Source organism: Phoca vitulina, unplaced genomic scaffold (assembly GCF_004348235.1).
Source record: "Phoca vitulina isolate PV1807 unplaced genomic scaffold, GSC_HSeal_1.0 scaffold2, whole genome shotgun sequence".
In the NCBI taxonomy this organism is placed as follows: Eukaryota; Metazoa; Chordata; class Mammalia; order Carnivora; family Phocidae; genus Phoca; species Phoca vitulina.
In genome coordinates this window covers 40476825-40495920 of record NW_022589705.1, presented here as the reverse complement: position 1 = coordinate 40495920, position 19096 = coordinate 40476825, and the positions used below count along the sequence as shown (strand labels likewise).

Below are 19096 nucleotides of genomic sequence, written 5' to 3'. Positions count from 1 at the left end.
TATAGGTCAGGATACCTTCCGTCTATGTTCAGAAACTGTTTTGCCTTTGGCAAAACAGGATCAGAGAACAAGACAGGAGTTTGTAGTCTGGGACAAATTTCAACATAAATAACCTTCTTGAAGTATTTCATAAGTTCTCATCCATAATTCCCTGGCAAATCTGGCTGTACTAGCCATCATATTTCAATAAATCTAGGTTCAATATGTTCCTTAAAGGCTTCAAATGCATTTCTTGTTATTTAACAAATACATGCATTTCTGTTGAAATGACCCATGCAAAATAAATAAAAGGATGTCATGCCAAATACCCAAACCATTTACATTTTCCAAATGCAGATAATACTTAGGGAGATAGGAACTTCTAAAACGGTCATCTTAATGATTTTGCTATCAATCTAATCTTTCTCACTTATAGAAGACACTAGACTAGGGGCGCCTGGGTGGCTCAGTCGTTAAGCGTCTGCCTTTGGCTCAGGTCATGGTCCCAGGGTCCTGGGAGCGAGCCCCGCATGGGGCTCCCTGCTTGGTGGGAAGCCTGCTTCTCCCTCTCCCATTCCCCCTCTCTAGCAGTGTCTCTCTCTGTTAAATAAATAAATAAAATCTTAAAAAAAAAAAAAAAGACACTAGACTAGATGCTAGAAGTTATCATACCAGTGTGCCAACCTCCAAATTATGTAAACTTATAAAGTAGGCAAATGTGTCTTCCTCATATTTTGTATTGCTTGTCTTTTTGGCCAGCCATCTAACCCCCACACCCCACCTCATTACCAAGGATCTATCAGAAACCTAGAGCCCTGATTTTATTCACCACTTCTTCCCTGTTCTGATATCCCATCCAGGACTGTGTGATCACTCCATTTCCTCTCCTAACACAAAACACAGCTGCCCTTTGTTGCATTCTCTTGGCCTTTTGCCAGCTATCACAATAAACCATTTTGAAGTAAGGCAGTTATAGCCGATACTACATTTCCGTCAAAAAATATATTTGGAAGGTAACTTTTGGTGACTTCTTTCAAAGAAGTAACAGAAATTTCAGGTCTATCAATAGGGTTGGTGTTGACTTTTATAGGTGGCCCTCAGCACGTCACAGCAGTTATTTACTAAATTGTACCTACAAGCTGCCAGAGGGAAATATGGAGCCAAATGTTCATTCAGACAACATGTAGCCAATTCACCTGAAATAATTTTATTTCATCCGTCCATTGTATCTCATTATGGATTATTGTTGGATTAAAAATAAAATTAAATTAAAATAATGTGTGTCAAGTCTCTTTAATAGTATATATGTTGCTATTCAAATTCCTGCATGAAAGTATGTTAAAAAGTCAGTTATGAAAAACACTTAAATAAAGTCCTCTATTTTGCTAAGCTGGTCTTTAAATTTATGGATTAATTAAAGAACATTAAGGAAAACAGGAGAATAAAACTGCTCAGCCACCATATAATAATATGCTATGCCTAAATTCTAGAAGAGAAAGGGCTAATGGCGTCCAGCTGAGCTATTATATGAACATGCGCACCATAGGGGAGTCAGACATGACATTTCTGAAGTAAGGGAGAAAGAGTAATTGAAATCCTTCTAAGAAGTATGAGTGTGAAAACATGACATGGTTTTTAATAATAACCTCCTGGGCTTTCGAGGCAAAAAAAAAAGAATATAAGAGAGCAAGCGATATTCACAAACAGGCAATTTGATTTCATGCAATGAGTGTGTACTTAGGGGTCAGACAGAGCTGTATGAGAATGCCAGCTCTGCCACTTACTATTTGTATGAACTTGGGAAACAACGCTTCTGTAAGCCTTCATTCTTTCATCCATAACATGGGAGCAGAAATGCTTGACTCAGAGAATCCTTGTGATAGTGAACCATAAAACACTTTGCACAGTTTCTGGCACACAGAAGGCCCTACCCAGTCTTCCTTCCATCCTTCCCTTCCACTGTTTATGATAAATTACATTTTCTTGCTCGAACCAGATTTGATCAATAACAGCTACCGTGCCTGCATTGCAGAATGTTTGGGAGGTATACCAGAACTCCTCTGGTGGAATGCTCACCATACAAAGATTTGGATTCCCTGTGGAATGCTCACCAGACAAAGATTTGGATTCCCTGTGGAATGCTCACCATATAAAGATTTGGATTTCCTAAGGAGTCAGGGTCCTCCTCCTGTAACTCGTCTATTCAGGTTCGTGTGCCACCTGGCCCTCTCCATATTCCCCAGAGGGAACTGGAGCTCAGGGAACCAGCGTGAGTGCAAATATTCTGGCTCCTATTTGTTGTAATAAAGTCCTTTTTCTTTGACCCAGGAATCTTGTGTCTTCTGCTCACACCATGAAACTGTAGCTGGCAAACTTGTTTGCTTGAAAATAGGGTAAAATCTCAAATACTTCACGGTGCTTAATGACTGCCATTAAAAATCAGAGGTGGGGGTAATGTGACCATATGATGAATGAAATGAATAACTCTCCCCCCCGTATATACATACATATATTCAAATCAGGACAGTTTTAAAAAGTCCTTTACTAAATATGGGGAAACCTGATTTCAAGGACACAGGGTGTTTGACCCGATGGATATGAGTCATGGTCTGTTGATTCACTCTAATTGGCAATCTTGCAGCTGGAATACTCATCACCAAGAGCCAGGTCATATGCTGATGGCAATGAATTCTTCCCTAATTTAAAAAAATAAGAAGTTCAAATAAACCATTGTGAAATGTGTCTCGGCCCTCCCTGTCTCCAGTGCGTCAGTTAGGCAAATCTTCCTACCTACTCACCTAACTGGGAGGCCGACTACAAAATAAGACTGATCTGAAAATCCCTACCAATATATCTTTTATGCTCGAAAGTCCTTTTTTCCCTCCAATCTAGGCACTAATATATTCAAAAAAGAATAATAACATTCATATCTGATGTCAGCTTTAAAGCTCCCCTTAAGGCCTCTCAGCCACCTCCTGCCATCAAATTCATTAGGTGAAAGAAAATAAAGGTGGAAGAAGGAGGAAACAAGGGTGGGGGGCTGTCTTTCGCAGAGGATTTCTAAAGGTCTTTCTTAGGTAATGATGTGCCCTTACCTGCACCCGTGTCAATCTCCAGCTTCCTCGAGTGCTTCTCCTCGTCCATGCTGCTAACACCAGACTCGGTGTCATAGTGCTGGTGGCTGCCAGGTTCCACAGCCTCAGCGACAGTCTGTCCAACTGATTGGAGATCATAGGAAATATCAAAAGGCATAAAAACGGGTCATGGGAACACTGCTGAGCTATTTCACATCCTTTCAGCAAGTGGGGTTAATTTTAAAGTATTCACATTAAAATGTGACCTTGTTTTTTTAAAAATCTATGAAGATTGTTTCCAAGCTGTGATTTCAAAAAAGAAAACACAATGGCAGATCACAAAGTAAAGAAATCCATGCAAAGAAATACTTTAAAAAGACAACAGCCAGAAGCAGTGACAGATTAGCCAAATGCACATGCAATGAAATGATGGAAAACGAGGTTTAGTTGCTTTTTCCTTTCTAGAAACACATGTTATGGCTTTTATAACACCAGTCATCACTGCTCTTTGAAATTGCTAAGACTACCAGCGCTGACTATACTATGAGCATTTCATCCATTAGTAGATTTTAGTGATTTGACCCCAATACTCACTCCACGTGGACAGAGCAAAAAAAGCTAGTGCATGATTCTTATATATTTGACAGTAAAAGCTGTTGTAGAAATTCCTGTTCTCTGCAGCTGATAACCAGCCACGGAACTTCAGAAACCCAATGACCTAAGTTCAAGTCCTATACTCCATACTAACCATGTTACCTTCGGTAAGTTCTTTGACCTAAGCCTAAACCTTGGTTTACCCATCTGTCAAAAAAAGATATCTACTCAGTGGTTATTAGAAGGATTAAAGTAATATATGTAGTACATGATTATCTTTCACTTATTAGCAGGTGCCTAAGCATTTAATAAATAATAGCCATGATGATGATGAGCATGCCTATTTTAAGTATTATCACTCAATCTGGTATGATTCTAGGCAACACTGTAATATCAATTAAATTTGTCTATAATTTCTGACATGTCCCTGTCTACATCCCTTACCTATCATCTCATGATCCATGTACCTAAATCCCTGACACCTACCATTATGCCACCTTCTGGTTAATTAAAGCTCACTGGAATAACACTAGACCTAGGTCTGCCCTCTCAGATAAGAACATATCTCCCTTTCCTCCCTCCCTCCTTTCTTTTTTTCTCTCTTTCCTTTCATGTATTCTGATTCAGTTGATCCAAAGACTGTACTTGGAAAAAAACAGAACTCGAATGTGGTCTCTTGCTCACTTTAAGGTGAATTGCTAAGGGGTAATTAGTTACTCACTGATTCATCTGTGTTTGGAAGCAAATAGTGAAATGTCTGCCTCATGTGTCTTTGGGGAAAAAAATGGAATGACTTAACTTTATTAATCTTGAGAACAAACATGGAAATGAAAAGAGGTACATAAAATAGTTCAAATGTATTCTATTAAAAATTTTTTTTGAACATCAATTTTCCTCATTTATCCGATAAACAAGTAAAAAAGATTTTCACAATAATATAGTTTAGAGATGACATCAACTCATGACAATTAGATTATAGTAGGGTTTGTTATCAAGTAAACCTTTATTTTAGGAACTTTATAAACATAGTACATAAAAATTAAATATCATCTTGCCCACTGTAATAATGTTAACAGTATATAACTAGTGAGTTTAATAAATAAGCAGTCTTTTAGATCCTTGTGTATAAATCTGCTTGGCTGATGGAGCAATCGAAATCCCAAAGATGGTAGGACAGGGGGATGGGACCAAGTCTGATTTCATAACTTGAAGTTTTGTTACATCAGAGCCTATGAGACATCTGGATTTTGTTTCCAGGTAGCCATAGACTATAAATAAATATGGTTTATCATACAAATATCAAATCATTATGTTATACACCTAAGAAAATGTAATATACATCAATTATACCCCAATAAATTTTTTAAAGAAACATGGTTTATAATAATAATAATAAATAATAATTAAAATAAGCAATTAGCAGCTATTGAACCAGACTACTCTAAGAAGCCAAACGGTACTAGCATAATTTGGAAATTACAACTCACTCAGAATGGACAGTGAAGCATGTAGTCCCTCTGTCTCAGGACTGTCCTCACCACCTGGCCACGTCTGCTGGCTTGCCCCTGGAGGGTTAGGCTTTGGAAGTAGATGAGTAGGCTTTTGGAAGTAGATATACAGTTAGGTGTTGGCTTGCTACAGATTCAGCAAGAATGGGACCCTGGCCTGAGCATCAAGGACTTACTAGGTGTGAGACCAGAAAAGGCCTCACTTGGTCATTTTTTTTCCTCAGATGTTCTGAAACTGAAACTTAAAAGCAAGAACTTGGCTAGGGTCTAACCTTGAGGGTTTCCACCTAGAGGAAAGGAGGACTGTGCCTGCGGAGCCCGGCGCCAGCACTGTGATACATCACTTTGTGTCCTTAACTACTTAGCCCTTCACCCCCCGAGGCTCCTCTCCTTCCCTCTCTATATAGAAAGATGACCATTAAAAGCAAAGGTAACTGTCCATTCTCACAGCCTTCAAAGCAAAGTGGAGAGAATTCTTAGAATCCTTAGAAAAGCGCTTTTTCCACTCGAATGATATAGGATAGTTTAAGATGTTTGTTAAATACCAAAATATTATTATCTGATGTTAGCTTTTTTATTATGAAAACAAACATATTTTAAAATAATATATACAGTATCCCCCAAATAGGAAAATAGTACATATTCTTACTGAAAGCTTTAAAAGATTATAAAGTACAAAGGAAAAAACAAAAATTATCCTAGTTTCACCACTCAGAACTACTAGTTAACATCTGGGTGAATCTCTATGTATCTTTTTTACTCTCCTCTTAGTATAGATAGCATTTTGTACCCCATTTTATTCATTTAGCAATATATTGTGACTATTTCCACATATCATTAAATAAAAAAAGATTCTTCAGTAACTACATAGAATGTTCTAATAAGTTTTTACTAAAATTTGATTAACCAATTGCCTGATTTGAATACTGAGTTATTTCCATTTGTGTGTGTGTGTGTGTGTGATTATAAAGCTATTTTAAATACGACTTATAATCATTTTTGTATTTTTTTCTGACTATTCTCTTTGGGCAAATTCCTGGAATTGGACTTGCTCGCTCAAAGAGCATATTTTTAGAAGCTTTTGATATATGTTTTTTATATATTCTTCAAAAAAAGGAGGTATCAACAAACAATTTCACCTGTAATGATGGAAGGCCGTATGTCCCTGTGCTTTGCTAACAATGTTACAATTTCCATCAATTCTTTCTATATTTGATAATTTTACAATTGAAAACTGGTGGCAAGGATACCATTTTCAATGTTAGTAGGCAAGCTTTCTAAATTCATCCCCTCTTCTCTGCTTGTTTTGAAACAAAACAAACTGATCCCATCTCAAAACATACTAATAACCCTGAGCAATTCACTATCAGAAGAAAGTTTTGCCAAGAACTTTTCATTGGAATTTTAAGAAGAAGGCTATAAAGGCAGAGTAAAGATCTATCCAAGTTTATCCCAAGTTCCTGGTGCCCTCGAATACCACGCATGTGATTCGATCGTTCTCTGTGTAACCAATCAATTACTTTCCCAGCAAGTCACCATGACAAACTTCATGACTAACACCATCTACCTACGCGGTGAAGATGCTCCTGCTTCCCCCCGGCATCAAAGCACAGCCCACACAAACCCAGGATTAATTACAAACCCAAGCCCACAGCTGTTCAGAGACGACAGCTGTGGAGAGCTAACGTCTATCCTCCACACAGTATAGAATGGTATAGAATCATCTTTCTGCAACTTTTAGATCACGTCATTTGTATGCTCAAACCTTTCCAATGGCTTCCCATCTCAGAATCAAATCCTCCCCATGGCATACAAGTTTCTCCCTCTGCCTCATCTTCCGCCACTTTCTGTTCATCTATCTGTTTGCGTCTGTCACACCAGCCTCCCTTCCGGATCCTTCACTCAGCTCCCGGTTTAGCGTCCCCGCATTTGTTCTTCCCTCTGCTTCCTGCGTGCTTTCTGCAGCTGGCAAAGTGGCTCTCCCCTGCACTTCATTCAGGTCTCTGCTCAAATGTTCCCTCATCAGAAAGGCCATCCCTGAAATACCAGCCCTTCCTCAACCCATTGCTCCGTCCTCTTACCCTGATTTGTTTTTCTTCTACACTTAGGCCAGAATACCCCAGTACTTGTTTATTTTTCACTTGTCAGGCATCTCTCGCACTAGAACATAAACTCCAATATGGACAGGGACTTCATCACGCTCACACTAAGAACAGTGTGGCATAAAGCAGATAACCAAAAAACTATTTATTGGCAGAGGAAATCTATTGGAACAAATAACTACGTGCTTTCACAATTCATCCAGAATTTGCACTTAGACCGCAACTCACAACACATGATTGTCATGTTCTCTCATCAGGACCACCCAACTTGGCTGCGTGATGATCAGACTGCATATGACTTTAGCCATTACATTACTTAGGCTTAGACTACCTGGCCAAGCACTATGACCTCTTCTTATTCACATATAAAAGAATAAAATGCCTGCTTCCATATACATTTCACAGTATACTTTTTATTACAACATTCTGTTCTTAACATTTTATTTATATTTGTAATGTATAAATTATACTAACTTCACAAATTAATCTACCTAAATTGTTCTACTATTAGAACATAAAGCAAAGAGCGTGTCATAGTGCATTAAGACAGCTTAAACTGAAGATAACAGAGAAAAATAAACACATTACAATAACACTATGCCCTATCATACTGAATTACCTCCCAAGTACCCTGTCCCATTGTAGCTAGCAATTATAATCTTTTATTTTATCCACTTCACTGTGTATAACACATCTTTTGTATCAATTCACCTGATCTGTTGGTGGACTGGACAAAGCCCAGTTAAGTGAGACATATAAAATAGAAGGAAAAATATCGCTTTATGTTATCTATCTGAAAGGCACAAAGGTATTGAATGTAGAACTTTACTACTTTAACCACTCTTATGATCTTAAGTGAAAACAATTCAGATTAAGTTGTATTCCTTTGTACACTAAAAAATATCATTACCTGAGTGTAATTTTATAGCCCACAGACCTATTCCTAACATAATCACAGTTCATAATTAGCACCAAACAAATATGAGAGATAATCTTCTACACATTATCTCGGCCCCCATTTTGACCTAAGGTTCTAATCAGAGATCTAAATAAAATAATACACATTTCACTCTTTACCATGCCTTCTGATCGAATGCAGCATGGTCACCTACATGACCTTCTCTTCAAGCATTAACTTGGGTTCCATCCCTCTCTCCCTGAGCCATCTAACAGAAGACTCCATCAAGAAAGAGGAACTAGCCATAACCTCTTTGCTTGGCATCAGGCAAGTCAAGACCTGGTTTATTTTATCTGAAATTTTCTTAGAAATATTTATTCATATAAGGGACTTTGAGACTATTTATGACCTTTCTTCATCTGTTATTTTAAATATTTACAAATTTGTTGTATCATTTCACATCAGCACTCAAGAGTTATAATCTATGCATCCGTGGGTTTTGATAGCATTAATCCTTCTACATCTTTCTGAACATTTCACATGTTTTTTTTTTTTTAAATCTATTAATGTTTTATTTTCCACTGTACTTTATTCCCTCTGCCTCTGGGCCTCCATAACCCAGAAGTTTTGTTCTTTTGTGGAAGATGAGTCATAGAACAAATCTATCAGTTCTTGCACAGAAGGCAACATATTTTTAAGAAAATTTGCAAAGTTATAAAATACTAAAGCAATACAGTAGAATACTATGTACAGTGATTAAGAATAAAGTACAGTTATGTGTGCTAATATGAAAAGGTATTGAAGATACAGTAATAAGTGAAAAAAAGGCAAGTGGTAAAACAAAATGTATAATGTTTCCATCTGTCTATAAAGATATATGTATATATGTAATATATGAATACATTTATATATGTGTATAGAGAGAAATTTTTCTGGAATCAGGCCTAAAAAATATTCGCAGTTATGACTCTGTTGCGTGGGAAAGAGTAGAGGTGGGGCAAGGAACACTAGCTTTCTTTTCATTCTCTCTGCTCTGTATTGTTTAAACTTTTCAACCAATCCTTTATAAGAAAAAAATTTTATCAAAAGCCTTAATATGTGATCCAGAAATTATACTCTTAGGAACCTAGCCTAAGAAAATAATTATAGATTTTAAATTACCTTAGGTAATAAGATATTAGAGTACTATTAATAATAGTGAAAATAGGGAAAAATATAAGTATCAATAATAGGGGAATGGTTATAAGAAAACCACAGAATGGGATAACATACAGACATTGAACATATTTATAAAGATTACATAATAACATAAAACGCTTATGTTATAACAATAAGAATAAAAAGCAGGACACAATATTTTATTAAAAATATGACAACAAAACTTTGTAAACCCTAAGTTTAGAAATAAAAAAACCTGACCAAATGTTGAAGGTGATTTTTTGTGTGTGTGCTACATCTATGGGTAATTTTTTTAAATCTACTTTTCTCTACATTCTGACCGTTATTTCATGTTATGTCATAAGCTGTTAACGAAAAATAAACACTGACAAAGAGGCCTGCGACATTTATTAAAGCTTAAGAAAGATAAAAAGTCACAAACCTTGCCATCTAGTGTTGAACCTGCCTTAATAAAAAGATAAGAAAATGCTTTAGAATTATAGGTGTTATCAAGTCAAGAACACAGACTTCCCATAATACGTAAGAAAAATGATAAACCTACACACTTTTCATTTCACACATCCAGAAAAAAACACCACCTCGCTTTCTTCCGAGTGGCATGATTCTAGCCCAATGTTTCTGCTATTCCATCCATCACCTAAATACAGCCTACACTACATACATCTTACTTTACAAAAAGATGTCTGTATACACAAGTCCAGGTAAACAATCTAGTTTTCTGAAGAGGAAGTAAAAGAAATAATGTCACTGTTACTACTGAACTTAGCATCTCTACGTTTTTTGGGCGGCAGCTTACCAAACTGTACAAATCTCCTAGATTGTACAGGATATGTTCTAGAACTGAACAACGAAATCCACGATCAAAGACTTGAATTACTTTGTAAAAGGGTTTCAAATATACTTTAACAAGAATCTTAACTCACATATAGAAAAACCCCTTTGAAAATCTCAGAGGTATTTAATCCCAGGGCAGAAGTTGGTAAACTTTTTCTAGTAAGGGCCACATAGTGAATTCTTAGGTCTTTGTGAGCTGTCGGGAAGTCTCCGCTGCAGCTACTTAACTCTGCCCTTGCAATGCAAGAGTTGCTGTTAATAATATGTAAGCAAATGAGCATAGCTCTGTTCCAGTGAAACTTTATTTTCTGACACTGAAATTTGAATTTAATTTTTTCATGTCACCACATATTATTCTTTTGATTTTTTTCAAACCACTGAAAAATTTTAAAAACAAACAAAAAATTTTTAAAACATTCTTAGCTCACAGGCAGTGCAAAAGAAGGAAAAAAGGCAGTAGGCCAGATGGGGCCTGTGGGTCGAAGCTTGTCAAACTGTATATTCTAGAGTTATCTGAATTTGCTACACCCCACTATCTGGAATGCTTTTATCTTCCTCCATTCGATCTTAAAAATCATATCTAACCTTTAAAGCCTTCCTCAAAAAAATCCTTCACAAAAACGTTCAAGGGACTTAACCAAATGGGACTTTCCCCTTCTTCTGACACTCCATAGCGTTTGTACCTTCTCTGGTTTTATGAATGACTACTGACCTTTGTCCAATTATTGGTGCCACTCCTTCCTCTTAACATGTGATGGGAGGCACCACCCTCTCTTACACATTTTTTATTGACCATGGTGCCCTGCATGTAGTAGAAGGTGAATAATAATGATTGAATGGAAAGATAACTATTCAACATCCTCAATTTCTAGATGCAGGCCCCAGTGGTAATAACAGCTCTTAAGGTCCTAAAAAAAATGTTAGAGACATCACAAGTAATCATAAGCTTTAAAACAGATGATTTTAGTAATATTAAAATGTGAAAACAGATTTTATCTCGGAATCAAGAAGAATGCCCACCATGTTGGCAGGGGAGACAGATGAGAGAGAACAGGGGAAGAAGAGGAGTGACAGGGCACAGGATGCTATGTGAGAGCCAAACATCTGGCAGGCACGATCCAGCTGTCTACAGGACACAACTTGGTCCTTTAACTGTCCCTCTAAAGTTGAGAAAGGCATCAGACCTTCCACATGTCTCAGGTCCTGGGACCTGATTATTGTGGGACACTCTTCACTCTTCCCACGTCAAATGGAACTGTCCTGCATACTCACCCAGTGACCACTGGGTCAGGAAATCGAAATCACTCAGTTTCAGAGAAGAACTCAAAGTAAAGTTTGGAGTTTTCTATGAAACTGTCATATTTTTATCTAAATTTAAATTCCTATTGCACAGATAAAATAGAAAAATCTTTAAAAACTGGAGCCATTCTGCTTGAATTCAAATCCTAGGAATGCTTCTTAGGAGCTATATAATCTTGACAACTTACTTAACCTCTCTGAGCCACAATTTTGTCACCTGTGAAAAAAAGACATGATGATAAGAGAACCTAACTCAGGGGATACTGAGCTGTTGTAAGGAGTAGATGAGTTAATATATATAAATGTTTAGAACTGGCACGTAGTAAGCACCTACCAATGTTAGCTATGTGTGTGTGTGTGTGTATGTATCTATAAGTGAATATATAGCTAAAAACAAATAGTATTTCTAATATTAAATCACCTCTAAAAAGCCACACATACCTTGCCTTCAGACACATATTATGTTTTATTTGATTCTTGAGGTAGAATTACCACAGAAGGAATTTACAGAAAATAGGAAACAAGCTATGTAAGATTTATCAAGTAACTTTTAAAATGCAATAGAAGGAAAACAGCAAGCTGAAAGTACATGTATGATTATGTGACGAAGAGAGAAATAAGAAAAAAATTGAATGCCTCTGGCATTATCACAAACGCATTTCCCAAGCTTTGGCAGAAATGTAAGGACCCAAATCAGCTTCCATGCATGGGAACAATGGCAGGTCTGCTCAATGGCCATACTTACCATCTTTTTCCACCCTATGGGGACCTGCCTTTTTGTCCTTCACCTTAGCAGTGCTTCCTTCCCAAAGCCTACTTTTATCCTTTTCTTTTTCTTCTGTGGAAACACATTCCCTGGACTTCTCAGATAAGCCCTCTGCAACCACTTGGGTTCCTTTCTCCGTTTCTTCTTCAAGAACATTCTCCAAGCGTTCCTCTGTGGGCAGAGGCTTGGTCTCTACATCTGCTGTTATGATTTCTTGGTCTTCAATTTCAACTTCTAAGTAATCCTCAATTGGAAGGTGGGATTTTCCTGGCTCATCACTTTCACTCAACTCCTGAGAAGATGAACTTCTGTCCCTTCTGTTCAGGCTGTTTTCGGTGTGGGCCTCTCTATCTCCCGGTGCAGAGTCATCTTCACTGCAACTAGAACATGGGCGACTTCTGGATGAAGATGATGAAACAGTCTTTATATCTGAAAAATAAAAATGATGATATCATTGTTTTTCCATTAAGCACTTGGTTTAATTGTGGGAATTAGGTGAGTAATAATCATACTAAAATTTTTTAATATAGGTTAATAGACTTAGTGCCCATTTCACATATATTGCACATAATTGTCAAGATAAAGAAAAACCAATGTAATCTGTGAGTCTCTAGAAGTTTTCTTTGAAAAAAAAAGATTTTTTACTTATTTATTTGAGAGAGAGAGAGAGAGAGTGAGCGAGCATAAGCAGGGGGGTGGGGAGGAATAGAGGCAGAGGGAGAAGCAGACTCCCCGCTGAGTAGGGAGCCCGACTAAGCGGGGCTCGATCCCATCCTGAGATCATGATCTGAGCTGAAGGCAGACGTTTAACCAGCTGAGCCACCCAGCCGCCCCTCTAGAAGTGTTCAATAGGAAATCACATTTAACTGAAAACCAACTGTATTTATTTATTTATTTTTGAAAGCCACTTTATTGGAAAGCCTTTGTATCTATTTTATTGTAGAAGAAACTGAATAATCTTACTCGTTCAGTAAGAGCGCTTATTCATTATCATCTTGAGTAGCCGCAATATTCTCTGTGCATAAAATTTAAATTTTTATCTACTGTAATACCACCCATACCCAGCTAGCAAGGTGTACTAGAAAGATCGATGCATTTGTATTAATACCAAGACACTTTAAAGATATTCTGAGGTGATGCTTGTGTGTGTGTGTGTGTGTGTGTGTGTGTGTATGTGTGTGTGTAGGAGGACATGTTGTCTTATTTTGGGTTCCCCTGAAGCAGATGCTGAGGTCAGGATTCATGTGCACGTGATGTATTAAGGATATGCTCCAGGAGAAACTGTTACAGGTGTGGGGGAAGCAGGGCAGGGAAGGGAAGAAGTCGATCGAGGGAGCTATTTCAAGCAACATCTCAACCTCAGCCTGATCCCACAAGGACCTCTGAGGTCTAAATCATATTAGAATTTTTCCTCCCTTGAGGATCGAGTGCTCCAGTCAGATGTGGCTCCTACTACCCCTCTGTCCCCCGCCCCGCCAGGGGAAGGTAAACTCCTTGGCTCCTCCAGGCTCTCTGTGCAGGCACGTGAAGCAGCTCCATAGCCCAGGGCTGTCCTCTGAAGAAGGCAAAGGGTGCCAGAGCTGGGCAGAGATGGGCACATGGAATCAGTAAGAGGGCTTCTAGGAGAGGGAGGCCGTGTGCTGATGGGACGCTACAGATACGCAGCCTGGATTAACCAAAGCCAGAAATGGTTCCCTTCTTACTACCCGAAAGCACTTTCAAAAATCTCCAAGAAAGCCACATACACACTGAATCTCTGGAAGGAAGACGCACAGCCTGAAAGTCACGGCATATGCTGGGGGTCAGATAAATACAAACCTGCTTTTGAGTTTTTCATCGACAGATCTGTGTTTACGACAGTTTTTTATAGAATATATTTTCAAATGAAATACCCTACACTTAAATGCTGCCTAGCTTCCTTGTTTTCTCTTCTCTGTGTGCTCCTTACTCTTTTCTCTGTTTCTTTTATTTCTGCTTGGCAGCTACACAGATGGCTGTAGCAGCTGATACAGACTTTAAGGGAAGAAATACCTGTCTTTCCTCTTATCCTTTTCCTTCACACCCTCCAGCCCAAATGACTCTCCATGACAGGGCTTAGAATTTTAAGTATAGACACAGAGACTTATCAGAGTTTCCACAAAGATTTGAGAGATGCTACACAGCAGTAAAAAACAAACTCTAAAAAGCCTTTAAGCAACAGAACCCCTTAAGTACAATTCCATTTGTTCTTATCTCCCAACTACCTTGACAGGCACCAGATGACCACTGTTTCTCAAAGGAACGCATACTTCAACCACTCATTCTTTATCTCCATTTTATAAAATCTGTCTCTCAGTAGGGAACACAGCAGATCAAGGACAGTTGTTCTCTATCTTATTTGTACCACTTCAGAAACTTTAGGGACTATGATCTCACCCTCTCTTAAGCATCTCACATTTTTTTTAAAGAAAAACAACTCCTATTTGCTAGTTGTTCAATCAATGGCTCTCATTAATTGCACAATTAGCTAGAAGGCAATATTATACTTGTTCTGCACTCCCAAAAATATTCATATCTACCATCTTTAATATTGATATGATGACTCTCACTTTTGGCTCTGAGAGTTGTTCACATAATAAGAAAAATGAGCATTCCCCTACCTTTCTTTCGTAGCTTCTATTAATTGCGTTATTTTATTTCAAAAGGCTGAATCACACTCTGGCTCATTTTGAGTCAGTCTCTTAGAGAAGAAAGATCAGGAGAATGAATGGCCTTCAAGAGGCAGGGGTACCTGACCTCCCATATAAACTCATTTCAGTTTTCCAATTTCTCTCTAACCTTGCTGTGCAATTTAGCTTCCCTCTCATTTCTTTCTCTCATTTTCATGCAGACACTGGGGCAAGACTTTGCCTACAAGTAAAAGCTCAAAATGTTTCAGGGCCATGGAATGTGATTTTCAACACTAATTTTATTTATTGTCTTAGAAATGAAGCAAGTTTTTATATAGAAATTTTTGTCTAAAAGAATTTTTTACATGAAAGAACTGCGAGGGCGCATACTTAATATTTTTTGTCACTGGGAGGGAAAAAATGATCTTGAAGGCGTGTTAGTAAGCAACTCCGGCTCCCACCCAATTCTATTTGCCTCTGCATGGTTCCCTGCAGGTATTGAAGCTAAAAGCATCTGCTCTTGGTCTTTACGGTAAAGACACGATGTTCACTGGTTGGTGCGGCGCCATGATTCCATGCCCTACAAGGCACCTCTGACTTTCTGCCCTGCATATTCAATCAGGCTCCAAACCCTTCACCGTCTTCTCTCTTCCTGTCACTGATAACTCTTCCTTCTTTTGTATCACTATTATTTCGCACAACATGACACTGAGGGAAAATAATAATTTCTTCTGTAAGATGAAACGAGGTGTTTCAATCATGACTCAGCTGCTGACTAGCTTTGACTTTGGCTCTTCCAGTTAACCTCTCTAAGCCTCTGTTTTCTTGACTATAAAATGGGGCTAATTCTCTCTGTAAGTCATTGTAGAAATTACATGACACAAAATCAAACAATGATTTCTTTATGAATTCTAGTCTTTCCCCCTCTATGAAATCATACACATTAAGTATTGTCTGATACATTTCTTTCTTGTGATTTCACCCTGTGCATTATATGAAGAATAGTAATTGCAGTGACTATTTGCTGAGGAAAAATAAATAAAAACCTGATCATGATTATGTATGCACCTACTGTGTACCAAACAAGGAGGTAAGCACTTTACAAATATCTCATTTAATCCCATGGAATAGCTATTTTCTTTTTCTAGATCTAAAAAGTAAGGGGGCACCTGGGTGGCTCAGTTGGTTAAGCGTTCAGCTCTTGGTTTCGGCTCAGGCCATCATCTCAGGCTGGTGAGATTGAGCCCCGCATCAGGCTCCTCGCTTATCACAGAGTCCACCTGAGATTCTCTGCCTCTCTCTCTCTATCTGCACCACCTCCCCACTCACACTCACTCGCTCTCTCTCTAAAATAAATAAATAAATTCAATTTAATTTAATTTAAAAAGAACATAAGGCCCAGAGAAGTTAAATAATACCCAATGCCCATTAGCTATAACGTAGTAAGTTTGTAAAACATTTTTTTTTTTGTAATGACCCATTGTAGTAAAACTAAGACCACTCTACTTGCCAAAAGGCCTTCAAACAGAGCGCACCCACTGTCACGGACCTACTATTGCTTCTCTTAACTAACTTTGCACTGTTACCACCCCAGGATGACAAATGGAAAATCGTTCTCTCCAAAACATCAGAACTCATGGAATTCAGCCTGTCCTCCCTTTTATTTTCATAAAATAAGGACCTAGGGGTCCTCTCCATTTGGCCACTATCTACATGTATGTATCAGTAACCTCCACAGTTTGTACTTCCTGTCTTGCCAAGTTGATATACACCTGACCAAAGGTGCCAACCGCTCACACATCCACAGTCAACACCAGTCCAGCAAAATCAGGATGAACTCTGCTCCCCCTCTCATAACTGAGGTTCTGAGTTGTTCTTTACCTTTCTACCCACTTCCATAAATTCATTCATGAAATGCATATTGAGCACCTCCTATGTGTCAGGCAACATGCTAGGTTTTAAGGACACAGTAGAGAAAAAGGCAGGCCAGGACCCTGCTTCCACAGAGATTACACCCTCCAGCCAGACAGACACTGCCTCCTTTTGCACGAGCACAACAGCTCAACTGTCCATGTTCACTCAGGTGTTTGTCCATTCTCCTTACAGTGACCATGGACAGCTCTCTCAGGAGCTGCTGTTAACACTCTTCCTGCAATCAGTAGCCATATTGTCTGTTTTGAACCAATTATAAGTCCTGACCTTAGTTTTGAATCATTTCCTCACCCCCTAGCATAGAGCATGGTTTTACTATAGTTTAAATTCACCATTTTCTCCATTACTGTCCTGATTTTAACTACTTTGTTTTGGGTTCACTAGCTTGAGGTCCCATGGACACTTCAAGTGCACAAACTCAGTACAAATATGTAAATTCAGTTAAAAACAACTAGCTTTCAGCTCAATAACATACCATGCATCCCAACCCAGTGGATCCAATACTCTTCCAAACTAATACAAATTGCTTCTCTCTCTCCCATTCTTTAGTCCAAGGGTTCACAGTAAAATCTTCGTGGATGCTGCTCCTATTGTCTTCAAATTGGCCATGACACATGAATTTATACGTCCTACTATTACTCATATTAATAGTTCTATCTTGATTATACATATGAGCTCATAAAAATCTGTTTATACTTTATATTAGATACTGTGGTTTAGTCAATATTTTTATGTACAATAATGCCTAATTAGACAAGTGCCTCCATACTCATAAATATTGCAGAATGAATGTATGCTTAATGAAAATAAAAGTTGAAATCATTAAATTCCAGCTACAAACAGTAACTAGTTATTTGTCTTAAGGGAGAGCATATGTCCTCACACTGATAATTTATGACTCAATTCATCAATGAGACAAATATAGACATTACTCTGTAAGAATAAATATCTACAGGTAAATGCAGCTCTAGCAGGAGGAGACGAAAAAAATTGAAAAAGCTTAAAAGTTCCTCCATATCTACCTTTAATTGCACTTTAAACATTAAAATGAGTACTTAAAATACTGGGAATATAATCAAATCCTGTGTCACACTGTGCTGTCTAAGTCCTTTTACATTTATCCACTAAGATTAAGCTTTCATTGGGTGTCTCAGTAATGCTTTTGTTGTGTACAAGGGAGATTCAAACCTGTAGAGACATACCTCATAGGAAAGTGTTTTATGTGGACTAAAAGATGATGCTGCATTTAAATATTCACCTGAAAGCCACGACTTCCTACTTCAATAATCAAAATGTGAATATGGATTGAGGAATTCTTACCATTCAGAAAAATTAAAGTTTAATCATGCAAAAAAAAAAAAATCACACATATAGACGCTGACCAGAAGGCCATCTACAGTCTTCCCCTAGTCCTCTCTGTTCAAGGAGCAGTCAAGTTATACTGAAGTCCACAGAATGTAGTTTCACAGCATCTATAATTTCAACACGGAAGAAGCAGCCTCCCCTCATATGCTTCTCTGCGATAGTCAAGCCAGGAAATGAAGAGTAAGATTCTTGAAGTCACTAAGTCAAGTAAATAGAATATTTTTTGTGACTCTGGGATTTTAAAAGTCTATGAGGCCTGTTTCTTCAACAGACTGGAAAAGAGCACAAGTGAAATATTATCTTTCTTACTTGAAAAAGCATTTGCTTTAATTCTTATATTCTATTCTTTGCAATTCTGGGAAGAGATTCTCTCTCTCTCTGAAATCTTTCTCATAAGAAGCTATTGATTCTTTACCTCTTACTCATAAGCATTATCATCCACACTGTCCATGAAAGTATAAAAGTATATTCCCAGAGATATGGCACTTTTCCCCTCAACCTTATAACATTCATCTATGACAATGTATTTTCAACTAGTGACTTAGCGCCTGGGGTTGCCAACACAAATGCAGAGAAAAGGAAGCTGTCATTCTTTTTAAATGATGGAAAGTCTCACACGTCATCCCTAAACCAGGGTGCTCTCTTCGTGGCTCTCGGTCCCTAGCACTCATCACTCATGGGCTGCTCAGCACAGAGCATTCATCAAGGCGGGCCCACGCCATTGTTAGCTGGCAGTTTAAATGGGGCCGACTTGTCACCAGAGTGACAGCCTGGGCAATTGTTTGCCCTCTGGGAACAGGTGCAGGCAGGTTCAAATGAAACACATCCAAATACTAACAGCAAGATTCTTAATCATGTCAATAAAAAGGATGAACTGGTGTCTCAGACTCAGTGGTCACAATATGCCTCTTACACTTT

The 19096-nt window shown here is 38.1% G+C and overlaps 1 protein-coding gene across 2 annotated transcripts in view; it reads right to left on the bottom strand.

Annotated features, from left to right (window-relative positions):
• Positions 1-19096, bottom strand: part of ERICH3 (glutamate rich 3) — a 99848-nt gene that overhangs the window by 6347 nt on the left and 74405 nt on the right. Inside the window, exons 12-14 of one of the 2 annotated variants that reach the window (XM_032426008.1) lie at positions 12213-12662; positions 9756-9779; positions 3075-3197 (exon numbers count right to left, since the gene is read on the bottom strand). In XM_032426008.1, the coding sequence (XP_032281899.1) occupies positions 3075-3197; positions 9756-9779; positions 12213-12662 (597 nt within the window). The remainder of the gene's footprint in view (positions 1-3074; positions 3198-9755; positions 9780-12212; positions 12663-19096) is intronic. The other variant, XM_032426017.1, reaches the window with a different exon arrangement.